Below are 21,338 nucleotides of genomic sequence, written 5' to 3'. Positions count from 1 at the left end.
TAAGCATGCACAAACCAATACACTTGGTGGAGTAATATTTAGAAGCCGCTCAGGCCACCACCCTATTGAATTTCCTTTGCAGCTAGTGATGCAAAATACTATGTACTTGACGACACTCAAGTGAAATGACTGGAGATCACATCGTGCGCAAACAAAACAGCATGTGAGCTAATATGGGCTAGCCTCTCCCAGTTCTTACGTGGACAGTCAAAATGCTATTCCAAAATGCTGTTTTGTTTTATAACAAGACTCCCTCATTCCTGCAGCTCTCCAGTGAAGCAGACTGGAAATTCCACAACCTCCTCAGGTAATTTAGAAATTGAAGGTTTTTTTTTTTCTTTTTACTAAAGTTAAATATGAAAAATAATGCAGTCAGGAAAGTATCCTTTCTGGAGTGCAACATGCTGCCTCCACATTCTTCAATTTGCTGCAAGACTTTGTATTAAAAATGCATAACTGCACTGGAGAATTGGCAGGAAGGGAAGCTGGTTGTTTTGGCCCACAGGAGTAGGGAACAGCTGGGACTTTTGGTACACAGACAGGCATAGGAGATGCCTTGGGATTTTGGAATAAACGTGTACCTGCATGTTTCTGCAGAAGCATTCAGCAATGCTAGAGTAGAGAACAAGGCTCACATTTAAGTTCTTGACATTATGCTTCAGAGTTAACATCCAAATCTGCTGAATGGATGTAGTTCCCATGTCCCACAATTACTGTTTCAGGCCATTTACAAACCTGGGTAGACTTCATTGCATTAAGCTTATTTTTGGAAGGTTTCCTTTGCAATCATTGGGTCTTGAGATGGATGATTTCGGGGGGGAGATAGCTCAGTGGTTTGAGCATTGGTCTGCTAAACCCAGGGTTGTGAGTTCAATCCTTGAGGGGGCCATTTAGGGATCTGGGGCAAAAAATGGGGATTGGTCCTGCTTTGAGCAGGGGGTTAGACTAGATGACCTCCTGAGGTCCCTTCCAACCCTTGTATTCTATGATTCTATGATTTTTTTTTTTTTTTAATAGGACCCTACTTCAAAAAGACACAGCAATCCATAGCATTTAGGCTGGTTACATTCTCAAAGTGTACATAACACACTTTGATCACTGTATGAAGTAAGAGAACAAACAGAATTGTCCTAAACTTATTGCAAGGATTTGTAATATGTTATGCATATAATTAACTTGGAATAGCTTGTAAGAGCCTGTGTAATTTAAATAAAAATACACCCTTTAAACTTACAGAAAACAGCTTTAATCTGGCTATTCATTTATAAAAGATGCATTAGTGTAGCTTAATTTTAGGCTCTCCCTTTGGTTATCCCCAGATAAGATTGTTTATTACAACCAAGTCAGTTCAGTTTTAATTTTATGTTCTGCAGTTATGTAAAATAAAAATTCATGTTTACTGTAACACTTTTGTTATGCAGTCTGTCAGATGTGCCTTTGTTTCATGCAAACATTATGAATTTTACATTTTTTCTCAACATTGGTATTTTTCCCTTAACCACTTAGCAGCATTTAAAGGTTATTTTAAGTTTCCATGTAGGCGGGAACATAGCCCAAAATAGGGCTACAGAAGCTCTCATTCTACAGAGCAATGGAGCCCGCCGAGACTGTTGTGAAATCGAAAAGAGGGGTTCCCCCCTCAAAAGTAGCTGGGTAAAGCCAAATTCAGCTCCCAACTCTTCCTAGGGAGCAGTGTCTAATTCTATCCTAAGGGGCAACTGAGCTCCAGTGAGTGAGCATCTTAGCTGGGGGAGACAAATGTGTGTGGCAGGTTTCTTTTCTACCCATGAGCTACTGAGGATCCTTAAAAGGACTGCAAGTGACGAGAGTAACATTGCTTGGGTTGGAGGTCAGGGACTTGAGTTATGATTACATATTTTTGGAAACCACAGCATTTATAGCAATTTTTTATTTGATGTTTAAAAGATTTCAAGAACAAAAAGTGATTTAGTGGAAAATGCCTGTTTTATATTCAAAAAGTTCTTTTGCAAGAACATGCATTCCCTACATTTACTGAGTAATCAATTTTAAAATTCACATGCATTTCTGAACTCTTGTAGTATATGTATAATATTTCAAAAACTAAGCAGCTATTGTCCTGAGCAATATATGAAGAGTCGTCTTGTACAGTTTTAAAATACCTAGTTCTAGGACATTTATAGTGACAGTAAGCAGAGAACAAATCATAAGACTTTAAACATTTAATGTGCCTATTTATCAAGTAAGGCAACAGCTCTCCTGTGAGTAAGTTAACAAAAACATTGTATCAATGTAATATGAATATATTGTACACTGAACCTGTAGTATAGTATAAAGACACATACAAGAAATGTTTTCATGAACAGGAGGTTCAGACTACATTTGTGTTACAATAAACCAAGCTTGTATTCCACCATCACATGTGGTTCTCCCATAACTTCACTCTGCGATGGGTCTAGAAAATAGACAGTAAAATATTTACAAAGTTAGTAACACTTTGAAACAAACCATCATAAGACAAGATGACTACATTTCCTCTAGATGTATTTGTTTATAGCAGGGGTTCTCAAACTGGGGGTTGTGATCCCTCAGGAGGTTGCGAGGTGGATACATAGGGGTCATGAGGTGTCAGCTCTGTGGGGCTGACAGCCCTGAGCCCCCATTACATTAAATTACCCCCCACCCCCATTTTTAATTTATAAGGAGGGGGTCATGCTCAGAGGCTTGCTGTGTGAAAGGAGTCACCAATACAAAAAGTTTGAAAACCACTGGTTTATAGCAACGTGCACATCTTGATTACTGAGAAAAGTTCTGTAGTGTATGCTGCAAATCTGTCAGCCCTGTAAATATTTGTTCTAAGCAACAACCAGGGGGAAGGAAATCTGGCAAGGGTTTCCTTTCTAGGGAAAGGGAGGAAGGGGGGAGCTATGCTATGTTCAAGCACCAGAGAGTTACACATACAAGACCTAGGACAATAAATTAAGTACAACAGACAGAAAAACAAGTTTTAAACTAAGTTGAAATGGCATATCAGCAACATGAGCGTGACAAAAGAAAGACTTTACAAAGTCTTCAAAGTGATCAAAGCCCAGTACTTAGTTTAAAAAAAAAATTAGAGAATAGTTATAACACTAAAAAGCAACAGTGAATATTAGTTTCAAGGGGGTGCATGTGTATAGAAAGAGACAGAGCCCAAGTCTAATAGGTAAGATAGTCTATCAAAAGAGAAATACCAGAATGAGAACTTCAAAACAGAATATACTAAAAAACCAGCACTCATACTGGAGTGCAACCCAAACACCACATATGGTGCTTCAAGAAGCAAGATTATGCAAGGGGCAGACTGACTCCCCCTTCATATCAACCCCTGGAGTGGGGGCAATGCACGTTGAGGAGCAATATGCTCTGCCCTAATGGATAGAACAGACAGTGCTCCTTCCATGCACAGTACAAACTGGGCCTCTCTGAGGCACATTCCCTTCAGCACTCCTCCAGGAATATGGAGGCTCCATAATTTAGCCCCAGATGATAAAACCACTTCTCCAATAGTTTTTAATTGGCATTTATTCTCTTTAACTACTATTAAAGCAAAATTGTGTCTTGTATTTGGATGTGTACCATATCCCCTAACCCATGTTTTACATTTCCGGATAACAAACAGCTTCACCATATTTATTTTTTTCCTGATACATCCCTTTTCTGACCCCTAAATTTAAATTAATAAAAAACAAGATATTTTAAAAACCTAACTGTCGGGGGCACAGAAATCTTGACAGTTCCCAAATCTCACCTTTCCCTGATAGCCCTGAGAAAATTTTGACAGCTTACAAAATCTTTGAAAGAAAACATATTTACCATTAAGAATATCCTCAAAACCAATGCATTCATCATTTCCTCTCAGTGTATCCAGTGCTATATTTGAGCTATGTAGAAACGGAAGACGCTGGATCTGTGAAAACACAGCAAGAGTCAGAAAAAACGCAGGCTTCTCTATATTCAGGCTTCCCAAGTCCAGACTGTAATTAAAAGTGACAGGCAAAATTCTTTGGGAAATGACAGAATGATAACATGGACTCGAGCATAGAGATATTCTAGCCTGCACACATTTGTCTCAAGACCTGTCTGACACCTTGTCTTATAGTCAAGGCATAGGATCTAAACATCAAAATGTACTATTATGAAAAACAGTTTTCAATTTCAGTAGAAAAATATGCCCACTGTTTTCTGCCAAATATCTGTGAATGGTCACTACGAAGTATCTTTACCTTGAGAGTTACGTGATTAATAAACATACATTTCAATAATCTGGTTAGCTACTTTATTTTCAATTTTATTTTTTCAATCCATATATCAAAAGAGAGTAAAAAGCACATCAACAGGCTATATCATTATTTTAATGAACTTATATGGCCTTCTCTAAGAGTCATTTAGGTTAAATTTAGATTATGAATATCATTTCTCCAATCTCCACTAGAATCAGCCTTAATGAGGTCTTTGTCCATGATTAGGGCTCCTAGGCTCTACAATAATACAAATAAACAACAACAAAGCTTGAGATTGGCTCTTGCTCAAAAGGACAGGTTTATGCCATATGAACCATCAGACCACTATATGATTGTGGAGGAAGGAAGGCTCCGCGCGTGTCACAGGCAACTGACTAAAACGAGAAGTAAAGAGCTCAGATCACAAGATGCACATCGGACAGCAACATATTTGGATTCACAACTGCCTTTGACATAGAAAAACTTTACTGGTAAGTTATTGCGAGTACTTGTTTTTTATATATAACAAAGCATAGCTGTCTCTTGCTTGTGGATATACTGGATTTGTAATTATCCATAATATTCGCTAGTACAGCTGCACTTTAATCAGTTCCAATACTAATACTATTCCAACTCAAATGCTGTAAAAAGATTAAGTTACGGTACAGGCACATATCAGTGGTGAGAGTTCATATTATCTTCTAAGAACATTAAAAAGATAACAATCAAAGGCCAACAAGTATCCTAAGGTCACAAGAATTTCTTCTCTCCTGCATAACTAAGGCGAGCCACACGTAGGGGGAAAAAAGTCTTTGCTCTCACCACTCTCCCTTCCTGCCAAATATGCAAGAGGCTGTGGGAGAAAAAGCTCTCAGGAGATCTGCAGGGAGGAGTGACTGGGTGAGAGCAGGACAAATTCCAGCATTTCTTGTAAGTCTTCTGGTGTCTGCAGGGCAGGAAACCCACAGCAAACCTTATGAGGCTTGTTGTGGGCCAACGCTTAACCCTTAGGATGGGGTAGTTCCTTATTCTACCTCAAAACACATCTGTAGTAGGTGCCTCAGCTGTAAACAAGCCCAAACAGGCTTGTCAGTCTTTAATGACCTTAAATACATTCAGTGAGGACAAACCAGTCTATTATGGCTCCTGGGGGTAGAGTGAGGGGAAGACGGACGTGCAGTGTTCAAAGATTATCTCACAAGGGGTGGTGGGTACAATCTCCCACTGAACTTAAACTTTGGGGGCTGGCTCCCAATGAACTTCCCACAGCTTACAAAGAAGGGCTAATGGAGGGGTGCACTTAGGGTTTTACTGCCCTGATCTCTCCCCCACCTCCTTGTGCGCTCCAGCCCCCCAAACTCCTTTAGTCTGCAGAAGCAGAGTTCCCTTCCTATGAATTCTCAGGAGGTTTGCCAGAAGGAACATTGGTCTTGGGGAAGGAAATCAGGGATATAACTTCCATTCCCGTGGTCCTCCTCCCAGGGCCCGCAGGATGGGAAAATCCCACACAAGACTTATGAAGTTCGGCTTCACTTCACCTGGAATTTGCTGTGATAACAGAACTCTGAATGTTTCAAATAACCAGCGTTAGTTTTATCATAAGTAATAGAGCCAGTTCTGCTTAGAGTTTGCTTGAAAAATGTATAGTAGATGAACAGCTGTTATCTAATGTATTTTGAAATAAACAAATGCTTTTTAAAAAGCATGTCTGCAGATATGTCTATAATTAACTAAGGCAATTCATATTACTAGAATAGTTTAAAGTGCCCACCTGCTTTGCTGCTTTGAATTCCATTTGAAGCTTTAGAGGTGCATGGAGTCCTTGAATATTTCTCAGAGTCGATAAATTCATTTTATCTTGGTTTAGCTGAAACTATCAAAAGAATTTTTTTTAAAGCTGCATTTAATTATAGCTATAGAAAATATATTTGTAAAATTATACTTCAGTGAACATGCATATGGAAGTTGTCCACAGCACAAATAAATTTAAAAAATGCAATAAATAGGTTGCTAGATTTATAAACCTCAGTGTGTAAGAAAACTGCCAAAACATTAACTCATTTGTTTTAAGCAACTGAGAAAGAAAATCTAATTTTAAAATCATGCATTACATGCTGCTTGCTACTGGCTGAAACTGTATTTTGTTATTTTTGGCAAGCAGAATGCATTGGACTCCACCAAGTGGAGTAGTTGTGTATTACTTTAATAACTTCTTGAAATTGCTTAGTGATATTTTAAATATATTAGTAGCCCAGAAAGAGGAAAGCCAAGCATCTTGGCCTAAAAGAATCCATGGCAAGCCTTATAAACTGACAAGAAGAGTAACTTTTTTTGCTTTAATTGAAAAAAAATAAGAAGCCTATATTTGGCAAACTTTTCCTATTTCCAGTATAGTGAAATTACTTTATATACGATCTCAGCAGATATTTATTTTTGTTAAGTATCTTATACGCGAGTCCCACTGTTTTAAATCATTTCAGAAAGCAAGTGCTGAGTCTTGACTCCTTACTGGGTCCTCTGGCACTAATCAATAACATGAAATATAGTATATGGATACCTACTTAATAGGTACTGGTTCCTGATAAAAGAAGTTGTGACTGGCCAAATAAACTTTTCAAGTATAAACTAAAAATCATTTTGCATGTATTTGCAGTACTTAGTGGGGGGTTTTGGCTCCAGGTTTTGCATTGATGCTACTGAGATCAGTGACAGAAGATAGTGATTTTTTTCTAATTTTTTTTTTAATTTTCTTAATATTCAGAAGTTATACTTGTGATGGTTATGGTAACAATATATTGGTGTAAGAGCCATTGATGTTTCCAAAGAAGACAGTTAGCACAAACAAGCAGAAGTATAAGTTACAGGACAGGATACCATCTCTAGGCAAAACATCAAAGGTCTAGTCAGTCTCTGTAATTTTCATCAGAAGTTTAGAAGAAAAATATTAACTATACTTCCTCCCCATTCCCCAGCTTCACTTCTTTAACTTACTACATTAGCCTTGCCAGTGTCTTTTGCTATTTAAAAGTGGGGCTTATGACATACCAAGCAAAGACATTTAGTTTCTTTGCTATTAATGCTATTTGTAGAGTTTATAAACTTCTACAGCAATAAGAACAGCCATAACCATTTCAGCATAATACAGGAGTAATATTTTGGAATAAAAATGAACCTAAAAGCGTATCCCCTGAAGATGTTTAATTCTACTGCGTCAAATCTCCTGTGCGGAGATAAACCCTAGCAGTTCTTTCAGCTATTAACCAACTCCCCCGCCCAATCAAAAATTCACAATGAAATATCATTTTAATTGCATAAATTATATCAAAACAATACTATTGTTAGGCATCTTTATTCCATTAATATTAGGATCCTATTCACCAGTGACTGAGATGCACTGAAATTGCTCTGGTCAAGAAGTTAATGTTAACAGTGGCCCTTAATTAAATTTTCTAACTAACTGATGGTAAGAAAACATTAAAAGGTTATCAAATTCAGCATTGCACTTACATTTTTTTCTGACAGTTCCAAAGGATGGCTCGGCAAAAGTTCATTTTTCACACTTGTAAAGCTACAAAGGCAAACAAAAGTTGTTTTTTTAAAGTCACAGAAGAACCAAAAATTACTGCGCCAATGTCTAGTCTGACATTAATTCCAGATCTAAATGAGCACTGATGTTTGTAACAAGGAAAAAACCTATGCAAGAATTTCAGTCTTTTTCTGATTCAGTTTCAAGCTTAACATAAAAGCAGTCATGTTTTTTCTTCATCCGGCTCCAGCTCACAAACAGAAGACAAATTTAACTTGAATACCTGAATAAACCCTGCTATTATTGGTTCACTTATGGATAATCTACATGTGTGACCCTAAGAGCATCCTTGTGCCAAAGGGTCTGCTTGGTATCCAGCAACGAGTTTCAGCTGCCCTGACCAACTCAATGTACTCCAACTCACTAATATTACAATCTGTATCTAAAAGGTGTAATGTAACATGTCACTGGAAAACTAATAACTTACTGATCATTAATATTCTTGTGTGACATGTACAGTCAACCCATGAAGAACTTTACAGATAGGCTGGAAATATATGACTGAAAGGTGTTTATCAAATCCCCCGACATGCCTGGTTTAAACAGGTTTTCCCCAAACAAAGGAAAAAGGCCAGGTGGGGCCAAATTCAATGGGCTATTCATTTGACAAGCTGTATAAGAAATTGCAGGAAGAGATCACTTGCATTGTAAAAGTCACTACTGGAGGAGAAGACAACAGAGTCTGCAGGAGGCATCATGGCATCCACACCCAGCAGTGAAAAGGAAATTTATCTAGGGGTACACTTCAGAAGTTTACCGGACTATAGAGGGGGAGTGAACCCCTAAATTATCCTTCACCTTAGGAGACAAAGGAACCAAGCACTTTAAGCTCTGTGAAGAGTCCTCACCAGAAAGTCTGGTTAGCCATACTGGAAAACAGACGTCAAGTATGTCTACACTACAATGTAAGCCCAGAATTTGAAGAACTCAAATTAGCAGACCCTGGGTTTGTTAACCTAAGGCTTGAGCGTCTACACTCATTTGTAATCACAGGTTAGGAATTGTTGAACTCTGGGTCCTAACCTGGGGTTCCAAAGTTTACACTGCATTATGCAGGTCTGAGTCCAACCACCTATATCCCAGTCTTCTGAGCACCCTCCTAAAATGTGGCCACTCTAGCCTTTTGTTCATGGTGCAGCATGGGAAAACTTGACTGTCCACCCAGCTTGCCTGTTCAGAGGATAAAAAAGTCATCTTGTGGGATACTTTTAGCAGACTCCCAGAGCACAAGTCCAGTGGGGCTACATCTACTCTACAAAGCAATAGGGCTTGAACACAGGGTCACGGTTTGACTCAGGCTTGGACCTGCCACCCCATGGGGTCTTGGGACCCTGGGTCCGAGCCCTGGGTTAGCACAATTTGTGTGTATACAGGCAGGATTAGGTTTGAGCCTGAGTTCGAACTCTGAGTTTACACTGAAGTGTAAACATACCCGTGGCGAGAAACACTTCTTTGAACAAGAGACTTAAACCAGGTTTTAGTCTTAGAAGTGTTTTCACTTATTTCCTTGTAATCTTTTCTGTCTTTATTCTTGGTATCATCTATGACTTTTTGTTTAATGACCGTGTTTTACTTTTACCATAAATCAATTCTGTGCTGTGATTGAAATAAGAGCATTTGTAGCCCCCCTACCCCTATGAATTAATAAGCTGCAGTGTATTGTCTTTTTAAAGGAGCAACAAATGACTACTCTCTGAATGTTCAGGAGGGCTGGACACAGTACTGTGACATTTCTGGGGAGCTTGGGAGTTCACCGATTGTTACCTGCAAAGCAAGGTTTGGATAACAGAGCCCTGAAGAGAGTCTGCTGGCAAGGAGGACAAGCTGGTGTGTCAGGGAGTTGTCACACAGCTTAGCAGTAGCAAAACACTGTCCTGTAACTCACAATTCTGGGAACCTCAGCAGATTGTGGTAATGGTAGATGGTTCTGTGGAAATTCAGGACTGGGAAGGCATTGGGGTCACTATGCAAAAAAGTAACTGGATGGTGGAAGCCAGGGTGTGACCTGCATGCTTGTAAGGCTGGCTGTTGGTATCAGGGCAGTGGACCATAGCAGCACAGCATTTAAGACACCCACAGTTGTAGGGCAGGTGGTGACACAACTCTTACCAATCTGGGTTGAACATCACAACATGGTACTTGTTTTGACATTATTTCATTTTCAGACAAACCTTAATTCCCTGACTATACTGTTACATGCAAGCCTTGGATTATCTCTTTCTGAATCAGTTTGATAAGCATTTTAAATTTCAACAGAAATATTTATACTTCTATTCTACATGTATATTTTATATACGTGTGTGTATACAGATATGGTTCTGACCACCAACCATCTGAAACACTACCAAGTAGTGTAAAAATATTAGGCCATTTTCCACACTGTTAATACTGTTTCATATGCCATTCATAGCTGAAATCAACCATTTTGGCCAACATTAGAAAAGCACACGCAACTACTATTATTTATTTATTTAAAAGACAACGTTCATATATGCGCAGGGATGAAAATTAAGCTTTTTCTATCAGTTGTTTAAAGGTACAGCCTTATACAGATCACTAGTTACACAGCTGTTTGTATTTATTATTTGGTTCTAAGAGTAAGGTTTCATAGGAAACAAGTTCTTGATGCATAATGCTCCTACAATAATTATATGCAAAGTGACTACACCAGTGATTCTTAACCTGCATCCTAATCAGCACACAGCTGTGGCCCATGTAGATGTACAGGTAGTATATATATCGTGTGACTGCGGCCCACATAACACAGAGAGAGCTGCATATGCAGCCCACAATGGTAAATAGGTTGATAATCACTGGATCTTTTGATATAAAGTATACGGCCAAGAAGCGTATATTCTAAAGCAGGTGCATAATACATAAAAACTTTCTTCCTGCATACCTAGAATTTCAATTTGGTTATGGTAATAATATATTAGCAGGCAGACAAGGCATACCCTCTGCGTAGAATATCATGACCTCCAAATGCTCCACTAGCTGAAAATTCAGCAATTGGGATGCTATCCTTAAGCTGAGATCCAACTCCTCTGGAATTCTGAAACAAAAAGCAAGGATTACTTTTACAGAATTAGGCCCCATTCAGCGCTTCTGTTAGCTCTGGCAAACAAAAATTTAGATTAATATTTTGGTCTTTATACCAAAAAAGAGTTGATTGATGTTTCTTTAAAACTACATACGCACAAGCCTTAGTCTTCAGGGTAACTGCTTTTTAACTGAGACTATAAATGACATTTAATTAGGACACCTCAAAGTGATTTAGCTGTCCTTAGATCTCTTGGAATAGTGTAATATCATGCTGTTTGCTCCTCAAACTTGCTAAGACAGAACAAAAAGAACAACTTAACGCTCTTTTACTACATATATGGGAGCACCTACCTAAACTGGGTCCCCATCCTGATTGGGGCTTCTGGGCACTTCTATAACACAAATACGAAAATGACTGTGCCATCAACTAAGGTTTAGGAAGAAACTTCTGTGAGCAGATTATTCCATAAATTGTCCACTACAAGGTTTCTTGAATTCTTCTCTGAAGCATCTGGTTCTAGCCTCTGTCAGATGGAGGATATTGGACCAATGATCGGACATGGCAATTACTATTTTTCTTTATGCAAAGGCAAAGGGTAGTAAAGAAGGTAGAAGATAAGCCCTATAAAGTGGAACTGACTGGTGTAGCTGTCTGGGGAATTTTATATTCAATTCAGTTTTGAACGCCTTTTTACCCCAGAAACATAGTAACAAATTTAGAGGGAACTCAGGGAAGATCAACAAAAATGTAGGTATGTAGGTATTTATTTATTGGGGTGTGGGACTGAAGGCATTGACTTTCAAGGAAACATAAAACAGTTAAATAAATGTAGCATCATCTACCGATTAGAGAACTGGACTGGCACTCAGGAGATCCAGATCTATTCCCTATTCTCTATTCCCAGCTGTGCCATTCAGCTACTGAGACTTGGACAAGCCACCGCTCCTCTCTGTGCCTCAGTTTCCCTTCTCAAACTGCCTGATTTGTCTATCTGAACAGTAAGCTCTTTGGACAGAAACTGTTTCCTACTATGTGAAGGTACAGTGTTTAGCACAATGGAGCCTCCTTGCACTATCACCACGCATATTTGGAATATGAAAATACAGGAGAAATTATTATTGTACAAGAGGGAATGACTAGAAAACAATAGGATGAAGTAAAGTAAATAAAGGCTGAAAAACCAGAAATATTCCCAAGAATGAAACACATCAAGTACTGCAAAAAGAAGTACTTGATTATCCTTCATTTTGTTAGGCTAAACAAGCCAAGATCCTTACATCTTCTCTTGTAAGGCAGGTTCTCCATTCCTCTGATCATCCTAGTAACCATTCTCTGAACCTGTTCCAGTTTGAATTAGTTTTTCTTAAAGATGGGAGACCAGAATTGCACACACTATTCTAGATGAGGTCTCACCAGTACTATGTACAATGGTAATAATGCTTCCCTATCTCTACTAGAAATATCTTGCCTGATGCATCCTAGGATTGCATGAGCCTTTTTCACAGCAACATCATGTTTGCAGTGCATAGTCATCTTGTGAGTGATCAATATAACCATATCTTTCTCTTGTCACCTCTAACTGATATGATCCCAATTTATAGCAAAAATTATTATTGTTAGTCCCTAAGTGCATGACCTTGCACCAAAAGCAGGGGTGGATACCTAAACCTTAATCTTTGCAAAGTCCTGCGAAAGGAATAGCAGGAGGCATTGCCAACTCTAGCCACTCTATCACAAGTCTTACAACATTTGGTGGTGTTCTTAAAGCCCCAACTCCTTGAGTCAAATACTTCTGTAAAAACCTCAGCTTTCATTTCTTGGAAGTAGTTGTCTAGCCCTCATGGCTACCGAGCCAAGTTTAAAGACGCCCTCAAATGCGCCCTCAAAGCTCAGAAACCAGAAGGCAAATAAAAGACTTAACTCTCTCCTCCCCCCGCCCCAAGAAAACACCCACAACTGACATGAAATCAAACTCTCATATGCTGGAGCCAGAGTTCGGGATGCGGAGTAGGAAACAATCCCGGAGTGGGGGGAGGGGGGAGAGAGATAATCTAACAGATGTTCCCATCCCTGAGACACTGATCCCACAGGGGGTGGGCGGCGGGGCTGGTGCCATGGCGGCCCTGACCCTGCACGGGGGGAAGGGGGCAGGGAAGGGGCGAGGCAGGGAACGCGCCGGGCGGGAACGCGCTGCTGCGGGCAGGGGCGATTCGCGCTTCCGGTCCCCCCCCGGCCACTGCTCCGAGGCACCGGACCGCGGACCACGAGCCGCCTCCCCGCCGCTGTACACGCCGGGCCCGGCCACCCCCATGACTCAGCACAGCCCCGCCGCTCCTAGCGGCCAGACCCGGACGGGAGCCGCGGCGGGGCGCAGGGCCCACACGGCGCAGAGGTAGCCGCCAGCACCGCCGCCGCCGCCGCCGCCGCCTCCCCCCCTCAAGCAGCGGCCAAAGCGCTCCCGGGGCCCTGCACCCCGAGCCCGAACTCACCATCTCGTCCCCCTCACGCACAAGCCACCCCTGCTTCCGCCTGTGCTGATGACGTCACTTCCGCCCCCAGCGCAGATTATTACGTCATACGCAAGAAACGCCATGAGGCGAGGCAGGGCGGGGTTGCGGCAGGGCCCGTCCAGGCCGTGAGCGTGCGCGCGCAGTTTGTAGCGCTGCCTCAGGTGCCCGGGCTGGGGCAGGTGGCGTGGGGCGCCGGGCCGGGCCTTGCAGCGTGTCCGACCGCGGGGAAGAGCCGCGCGGGCTGGACACGGGGTGGGGAGCCCGGCCTCGGGGCCACGCCGCTGACTCAGGCGCCGGCGCAGCTTTGTGCGGGGAGGTTGCTGGGACCTGTTGGCCCGGGCCGCTGTTTCCACGCGCCGGCCAGAGGGGACCCGCAAGGCGGGATGAGTCCGCGGCGGCAGCCAAGGCCCGTCCGGGTGCGGGGTGTGTTAGCAGGAGTGGGGCCCGCATGACGTCAGGCGGCAGGTAACGGTCCTTCGTGCTGGTGAGCCCTGAGCTGGAGCACGGGGCGCATCCAGTGCGGAGAGCCAGCCCCGAGGCAGCGGCGCGGGAGCAGGGGCCGTGGCCCCTCCCGCTTTTTACCAGCTGGAAGGGCGAGCAACAGGGGGGCAGGGCCTCGGGAACAAGGGGCGATGCGAGGGGTGGGGCCTCGGGGACAACGGGGGGGAGGGGCGGCAGGGCCATGGTTTGGGTATTGGTGCCCACCTCTCAACCCCCCACCCCCCCACTTCTAGGGACCGTCTGCTGCTCCTGTCCAGAGGAGAGTAACCAAAATGATAAAAGGGTTAGAAATCCTGACCTATGTGAAAATGTTAAAAGAAGCGTTGAGAAAAGAAGACAGAGGAGGGGTGACCTTGATAGTCTCATGGTAAGGGCTGTTACGAAGAGTTTGGGGATCAGTTATTGCCCATGTCCACTGAATGTAGGACAGGAGGTACTGTAATGGGATCAATCTGCAGCAAGGGAGGCTTATGTTGCATATTAGGAAAAGGTTTCTGACTATAATGGTAGTTAAGCTCTGGAATAGGCTTCCAAGGGAGGTTGTAAAGTCTGTGTCAGAGGTTTTTGAGACTAGGTTGGAGAAACCTAGACCATCCCAGCCAGGTGTTTTAGTGGTCTCATATTAGTGCATGGGGCTGGATTTGATGGCTTCTCAAGGTCCCTTTCAGCTCCATATTTCTATTATTCTCTTCTTGAGTGGAGAAGGGAACTGCCAGCCAGGCAAGAGGCTCTCAGCAGCAGTCGTCTTGGTATTTATAATCAATTTATAATTTATGGTGATCTATAGAGACCTGTGTCAAATTTATGTTTGATTTTTTACCTGCTATAGAAGACATAAATAACTTATGAAGACTTTCTGAAATCCATCAGCTCTTTGGAAGGTTAATGAAATGTGCATTCATTTGTTCCTCCACAACTCCAGACGTAAATATCCAATACCTATATTATTGATTTTTTTCTAAGAACTGAAGTTCAGAAATTTGTCCACTTCACCTCATGTTTTGCCAATAATTGCTCTTTTGCTACAAACTTCATGTGTGAAATTTGATGTGCACGAAGTGTAGCTTGAAGGAGGTCATGTGTATGTGCGAAATCAATTTTATACTGGGAACGTTGTTTTTCTATTTTATTGTTATACAGTACACAAAAATAAAGACTTTGCTACAGCCTTAATTCCTGAGAGACTCATGCCAGTCAGTTTCTCTTAGCATAGGCGCCGATTCCATGGGTGCTCTGGGGCTGGAGCACCCATGGGGAAAAAACGGTGGGTGCTGAGCACCCATCAGCAGCCCCCTCATCAGCTGCCCCCAGCGCCTCCCACCCACTGGCGGGCCCCACAGATCAGCTTTTTCGTGGCGTTCTGGGGGGGAGAGGGGAGGAGCAAGGATGCGGCGTGCTCGCGGGAGGGGCGGAACTGGACAGGAAAAGGCAGGCTGGGGTCTTGGAGGAAGGGGTAGAGTGGGGTGGGGCCTGGGGCGGAACTGGACAGGAAAAGGCAGGCTGGGGTCTTGGAGGAAGGGGTAGAGTGGGGTGGGGCCTGGGGCAGAGCACCCCCCTGGCACTTGGGAAAGTTGGTGCCTGTGTCTCTTGGTTTTCCTCTAGCAGTAGAAGATCACCACTCAGAAAGTTCTACAAAACCAAAGTATTGGCCATTTCTACATTTGTATCAATAAGACTTGCACTTAAATCACAGACTTCAAAAGGATGAGAGTGAAAGACAGTATCTTTGTTTTCTTTTATGGAAAGCAAGTTTTACCTTGTAAGTTTAAGTGGTGCTCAAATGTTTTGGTGTTGGGGCATTATCATAGACTAGATGTGAATACAAAAACAAGTCAAGTTCCTGTTTAACTGCAGCTTACACAGAGACCAGTTTTTTCAATGAATATATTTATTTATTGGCTCTTTGAGTTTGTTGATCAGGATATGGCTGTCAAGATGAAACATCTAACTTTCAAAGTCATCTTTTGCAGGACGCAGACAGGATACAATCACTCCATGTACATTATTGACATCATTGCAATGCATAGTTTAGGCTGCATAACATAAAAGAACGTACATTGCAAGAAAGATCTGATTTTCCTTTAAAGACAGACTTTCACACTAGGGGAAACTTCCAGACATAAACATAAATCACAGATATTTTTCTCATCATGTTACCAAGTGAATTTGAATTTGAGCAAGGATTGCTTTTCTCACAGCCTATCTTCTCTTCCCAGTTGATCCTGTAGTAAAAGTTATAATGCTAGGTGATTGTGATATCTCTTCCAGTTCTATGGCAAGGGTCTGATTGTCACTATAGGTGCATAAATGCAGTTCCATTTGAAGTCAGTGGGAGTTGCACATGTGCAACTGACAAGATGATCAGGGCTTGGGATCAGGCCTGGGAAGCCAAGTTGGATGGTGAAAGCTCCTGTTACTCAGACACAGTGAGATAAATACAAAGCTAGTGTGACTCCAGTAGCTTTAGTGAAGTTACAGCAGAGGTGAATTTGGCACATTGCTTTTAAAAGCGACATCTACATAATTTTTTAAGAATAAAAGTTTGCCCATTTTTCCTTCTTTGTATATAAAGCCCTGAAATGTTGTTTAAATGGCTTTGTTTCCATCCCTCTGACCCCCTACTCCCCCCCCCCTTTTTTAAAGAAATACCGGGAATGGCAAGTCTTGTTTCCCTGATTTTGCTGAAAAACGTCTTTGGGATTTCCGAGATGTACAGTAGAACCTCAGAGTTATGGACACCTCAGGAACGGAGGTTGTCCATAACTCTGAAATGTTTGTAACTGAGCAAAGCACCGTTCAGGCTCCAGATCCAGCAGCTGACACTCCAGGCCAGGTTTCAGCAGCAGCTGAGCTCCCTACTCAGTGGTGGTATGAGTTTGCAAGCTTGTCCTCCTGGGGGGAGCGAAAGGGGGGATGAGTGAGTGAGAGAGACAGAGAAAAAACAGCCCGTCCCCCTCCAGGTGTGTGTGTGTGTGTGTGTGTGAAAGCAGCATAGACCCCAAGTGCTGCTCCTGCTCTGCTGGCTCTGGCTACCTTGGGCTGGCAGCCCCAGCATCTTGCTGTAAGTGGCTGCCCCCATACATGGAGGTGGGAGTGGGCACAGCCCAGATGTACCTACCTTTAAGACGCAATACAGGCACAGTATTTTCCTTTTTATTTTTTTGGCTCTGCTACTGCCTGATTGGTTACTTCCGGTTTCACATGGTGTCCGGTTGACCAGTCAGTCTGTAACTCTGGTGTTCGTATCTTTGAGGTTCTACTGTATATCATGAGCTCTCACACCTTATTTTAATGTTGAGGGTTTTGAATCTTTTAACAGACATACTTTGTCTCAAATACCCATTAGGCATTGGGGTTAAATAGGTGTTAACAAAAATAAAACCCCAATAAACAAAAAGTTTTGAATTGCCTGACTAAAAATTAATTCTGAATTGTGCGGCTTTCACTCTTTTGGCTCTTATGTCATCATTTCTCTAGTGGCCTGTGCATTTCCCATTAAGTCAACAGGAGTCTTTACGCAGACTTCCTGGGAGGTGGATTAGATCCTAGTCACAATAGACTTTTCTAAGATAGACAAGACCTGAATTTCTGATGTAAAAAATAAACAGAAAAACACGTTGCTCCAGATCCTCAACTTGGGTCAGTAAGTCAGAGTAGCTCCATTAACTTAAATGGCACTATACCATTGCAGTTTTTACCTCTCTCTTCTTCAGGCCTTTTTTATGCATCATGGGATGGGTGGGGGGAAGACACACCATTTTAATACTCTGCAGGTCCCAGTTAATAATAGCAGTAGGAACTCAGAAAAATACTGGCCAAGAAAACTTTCTTTTGTATCAACAATCTCTGATTTTGATAATGAACATCCCTCTTTAAAAATGTAATACCTTTGTAATGTCAGTGAGCAGTCTGTTCTGAGTACGTGAACCTCTATAGGAAAAAACGTTTATTCTGTTGGGGATACAACTCTTTTCCACTAGTCTGTCAACAGCCAGTTAGAACCTGCTAAAGTGAAAGTACTTTTTATTTGTTTTAATCAAGTAAAATAAACACTTTTCCTTTGATCTTTAAGAAGTCCTTTCTTGTTAACTTGCTTTAGACTTTTATGTTTCAATATTCATTGTAAATTTAATTATTTAAAAAGTTATTTTGTTTTAAATTACTAAACCTTTTCTGAATTTAAGATAAACATGGGCATGTTTTGATAGATTAAAAATAAATTTCACACAAAACTGCAAAATGTAACAAAGATAATGTGTAGGCGTCAGTATGTTCCAAAACAAGACTCTCTAGGGGCTCTTCTAAACACATGGCTACGTTAAAACTGTGTTCTGAAAAGGCTCAGGAAACCCCTGACTCTAACCCACCCTTTCCTGAAACTGGTGAAAGTATTTTAAAAAAAAGTTACTGCTTCAGTGAAAAAAATAATTGAATCTCAACATATTGCCAAAGCAGATGATTTTTTTTCCTGTTTGTTAGCAAATGTTACAGCTTTTGGGATTTTCTCCATGCTGAATTCACTTATCCTAATCGTTCAAATGCAGTGAGGAACTTGATGAATGACAAAAATAACCCATCTCAGTGAGGTGTGAAATGTTATTAATGAGCACAATGGGGGAACAAACACCAAACATTTCTGAGCGTTTATAGCCACTATCTGGTTTCAAGTGAAAATATAACATCCCTTCTGTTAATACATTCTTATTCTCTGTTTTGGTGGTGATAGTCGAACAAGGACTCTCCATTGTCTAATACGTCAGGTAAGGTGCATAAGAAGGGGTCCCCCACCTCCCTGAGGTAGTGACTCATTCTGTAGCATGTCGGTGTCTGTAATTCTAGGATGATTTGCAGCTGTCCCCTGTACAGTTGTCCTTAACCTATGTAATCCCTCATTCCTTCTCTTCTTTCCAGCAAGCTTCTGTTTCCCGCTCTGCTGTGAAGGCAAAAACCTGGAGGCAGTAACATTTGTAGCCAGTCACTAGGGGTTGCTCAGGAGTCAAACATGCTGAATCTTTATCATCCTCTATCATGACTGCCAGCATGAGCTGTTTGTTCCGTATAGGTACAGGTCAGATGGACATGAGGTGTTTTAAGTAACTTGATCAATTAGTACCAACGTTATGTGAATGTATAAAAAGTTGTAGGTCAGAGATAGATAAAACCAGTAGAACGTGTGCAAAGGACAAAAGTATAGAAAGTAATAAGGGAAATATAAGTGCAGTGTGTCCCTTTCAAGGGATCGTATTGCAAGGTTGTATTGCACTATTGAGACAACATAAATCTTGTTACTTACTGGAACAAAGTCCCATGCTTTCCACATCCAGCTTTCACCTATAAGGGACAAAAATACTCCACTAGCTCAGTATTTACAAGCAGTTGCACTAACTCATAATGGCAGCAAAATCAAAGCCCCTCTGTGAGCTCATAAAAAGATGTTTATATCCTCTCTCTAAATCAGTGCTGGTCTGCGGGCCTCCCAGACTTGGAACCGTGCCCAACTATAGGTGAGCCTGAAAAGGGAGTTTCCTGTGAGTGCATCTTCCTAAAGGAAGCCTGAAAGTAATTTATAGTAATTCCAGCTCCAGTGTTTGAATGCAACAGTTACTTCCCATTCCTCCTACTGTGCAGGAAAAAATCCCCAATGAGTCTGCCAAAATATCTAGCAATGATAGGGGAGTTGGAGGTTGCTCTGAGTCACAGTCATATCCACATAAACAGGTTGGTAATTACAGGCTATCTCTAATTTCTACTTACAGCTGGTTGGGGGAAAAAAAATTTCTCCCATGGAAAACTTTGATTTTTGATGAAAAATGTAAATTTGGAAATGGAAAATGAAAAGTTTTCATGGCCAGAAACAAAAAAAAGTATTGGTTTGGGGATTTTCACTTTTCCAACAAAAAGTCTACATTATTCAGGGGAAAGCAGATACTTTCCAACAAATCTTGTTTAGTGAGAAACTCATTTTTCTACCGCAAAATAGTGTCAACAAAAAAATTTCCACCAGCTCACTCTCTACAGTATCTCTTCTAAAGAAGAGCTAGATGCTTAGCTGGTTATTCAGCCATAATCTACGTCTTAATGTTTTAGCACTATAATTTGTCTCTAGATGCATGGTGACCGGCACTGTACAAGTAACTAAGCGTCTGCTTGTATTCACTGGAAGTAGAGGAGGGCTTGAAGTTCCAAAACCATAGATACCCCTGACATTTGGGCAAGTTTGGATCTGGATCTGAACTGTGCAATGAAGACCCATATCTAATTGGAAACTACAGTTCATATTTGCTGGATGAAACCAAACAGACTCACAGAATGTAATTAAATTAGCTCTACAGTCTACAATACGCTGCCTGTAAGCAGAGCCCAGTACATGAATGGTGCCTTGTTGAAGTTAATGGTACTCTGCACATGAGCAGCAGTCCATCTGCATGGATCCCTTTGCTGAATCAAGACTAGTATAATAGCTAGAGTATTCTTGTAGAGCAAAATTGTTTCAATTTTTTTAATGAAGGATTTGTGCCAAATTTGACCATAAAGAGTGCTGATAGATGTTAAAATGTTTCTGTTTATAAACTGATTTACTTAGTATTCTAGTTGTGTTATATTTCCTGGGAAACTCTGACTACACATTTTCCAAGGCTGGTTTTATTCATACTTCCTTATTATTAGTCATCTGAACTTTTATTGTAATTTTATTACCCTTTATACTGTGCCTCCTAATTTTTAGTATCTAGATCTACCTGTATCTTGAAATGAAGTAACTATTTTTGTTATATCAACATCTTAAATCAGGCTTCCATCTTCAAATAATTGGTTGGAAGACAGTCACTGAATGCATGTACAGTTAAACTTATTTTTACAATGCAAATTTCCTATTCAGTTTGTGTCGTATTATTGGGAAGATCTTGAGACAAAGATTGTCAGATAACAGCATTTTCTAGGACAGGGCTGTAAACAGCTCCAGCCCCTTGTTTTTTAAAAATATTACTGCATAATGCAGTAAATCATCAATATAAGTTGACTTGCACAAAGCTAACTGAGTACATACTAATATAACATTGCAAGGTTGCTGTTGTCTGACAGGATCAAAATTATTTAAAAAGAAATGGAGCAAAATCAACAGTTTATCATTAGACAGATCCTCCAAGTGATATCTAGTGTTTTAAAAAATCCCAGTATTCAAATGCTGAGAGGCAGGACGTATAGTTCAGGGGGATTTATTGCCTTCTAATAGATTACCTTTAACTTGTCAATAATTCATATTTGATATAGAATAGAAAAAAAAAAACCCTCTTCATTTTAAAGGAAAACTGAGAACAGGATTCAGACTGACAGATCCAGCCATAAAAATTAACACCCTTAAGCACTATGGTTAGGTTAGAACAAAGATGATGCAAATGTGAGCTGGGAGATCTATTGTGTGGATCCTCCTTCAAAACAACTTTTTTTAATTGTAAAAG

General features: G+C 41.2%; 1 protein-coding gene across 1 annotated transcript; it reads right to left on the bottom strand.

Annotated features, from left to right (window-relative positions):
- Nucleotides 1–1,894: 1,894 nt before the first annotated feature.
- Nucleotides 1,895–13,467, bottom strand: POMP (proteasome maturation protein). The gene is made up of 6 exons (XM_073340831.1): nt 13,360–13,467; nt 10,782–10,879; nt 7,749–7,809; nt 6,013–6,114; nt 3,835–3,928; nt 1,895–2,434 (listed from the first exon to the last, which is right to left on the bottom strand). Exons 1-6 carry the CDS (start codon nt 13,360–13,362, stop codon nt 2,367–2,369), a joined length of 426 nt encoding a protein of 141 aa, XP_073196932.1. The 5' UTR covers nt 13,363–13,467; the 3' UTR covers nt 1,895–2,366.
- Between the last annotated feature and the right edge of the window lie 7,871 nt (nt 13,468–21,338).

The sequence above is a fragment of the Lepidochelys kempii genome, chromosome 1 (assembly GCF_965140285.1).
Source record: "Lepidochelys kempii isolate rLepKem1 chromosome 1, rLepKem1.hap1, whole genome shotgun sequence".
In the NCBI taxonomy this organism is placed as follows: domain Eukaryota; kingdom Metazoa; phylum Chordata; order Testudines; family Cheloniidae; genus Lepidochelys; species Lepidochelys kempii.
The sequence above is the reverse complement of the archived record's forward strand: the minus strand, read 5'-3'. Positions and strand labels throughout refer to the sequence as shown.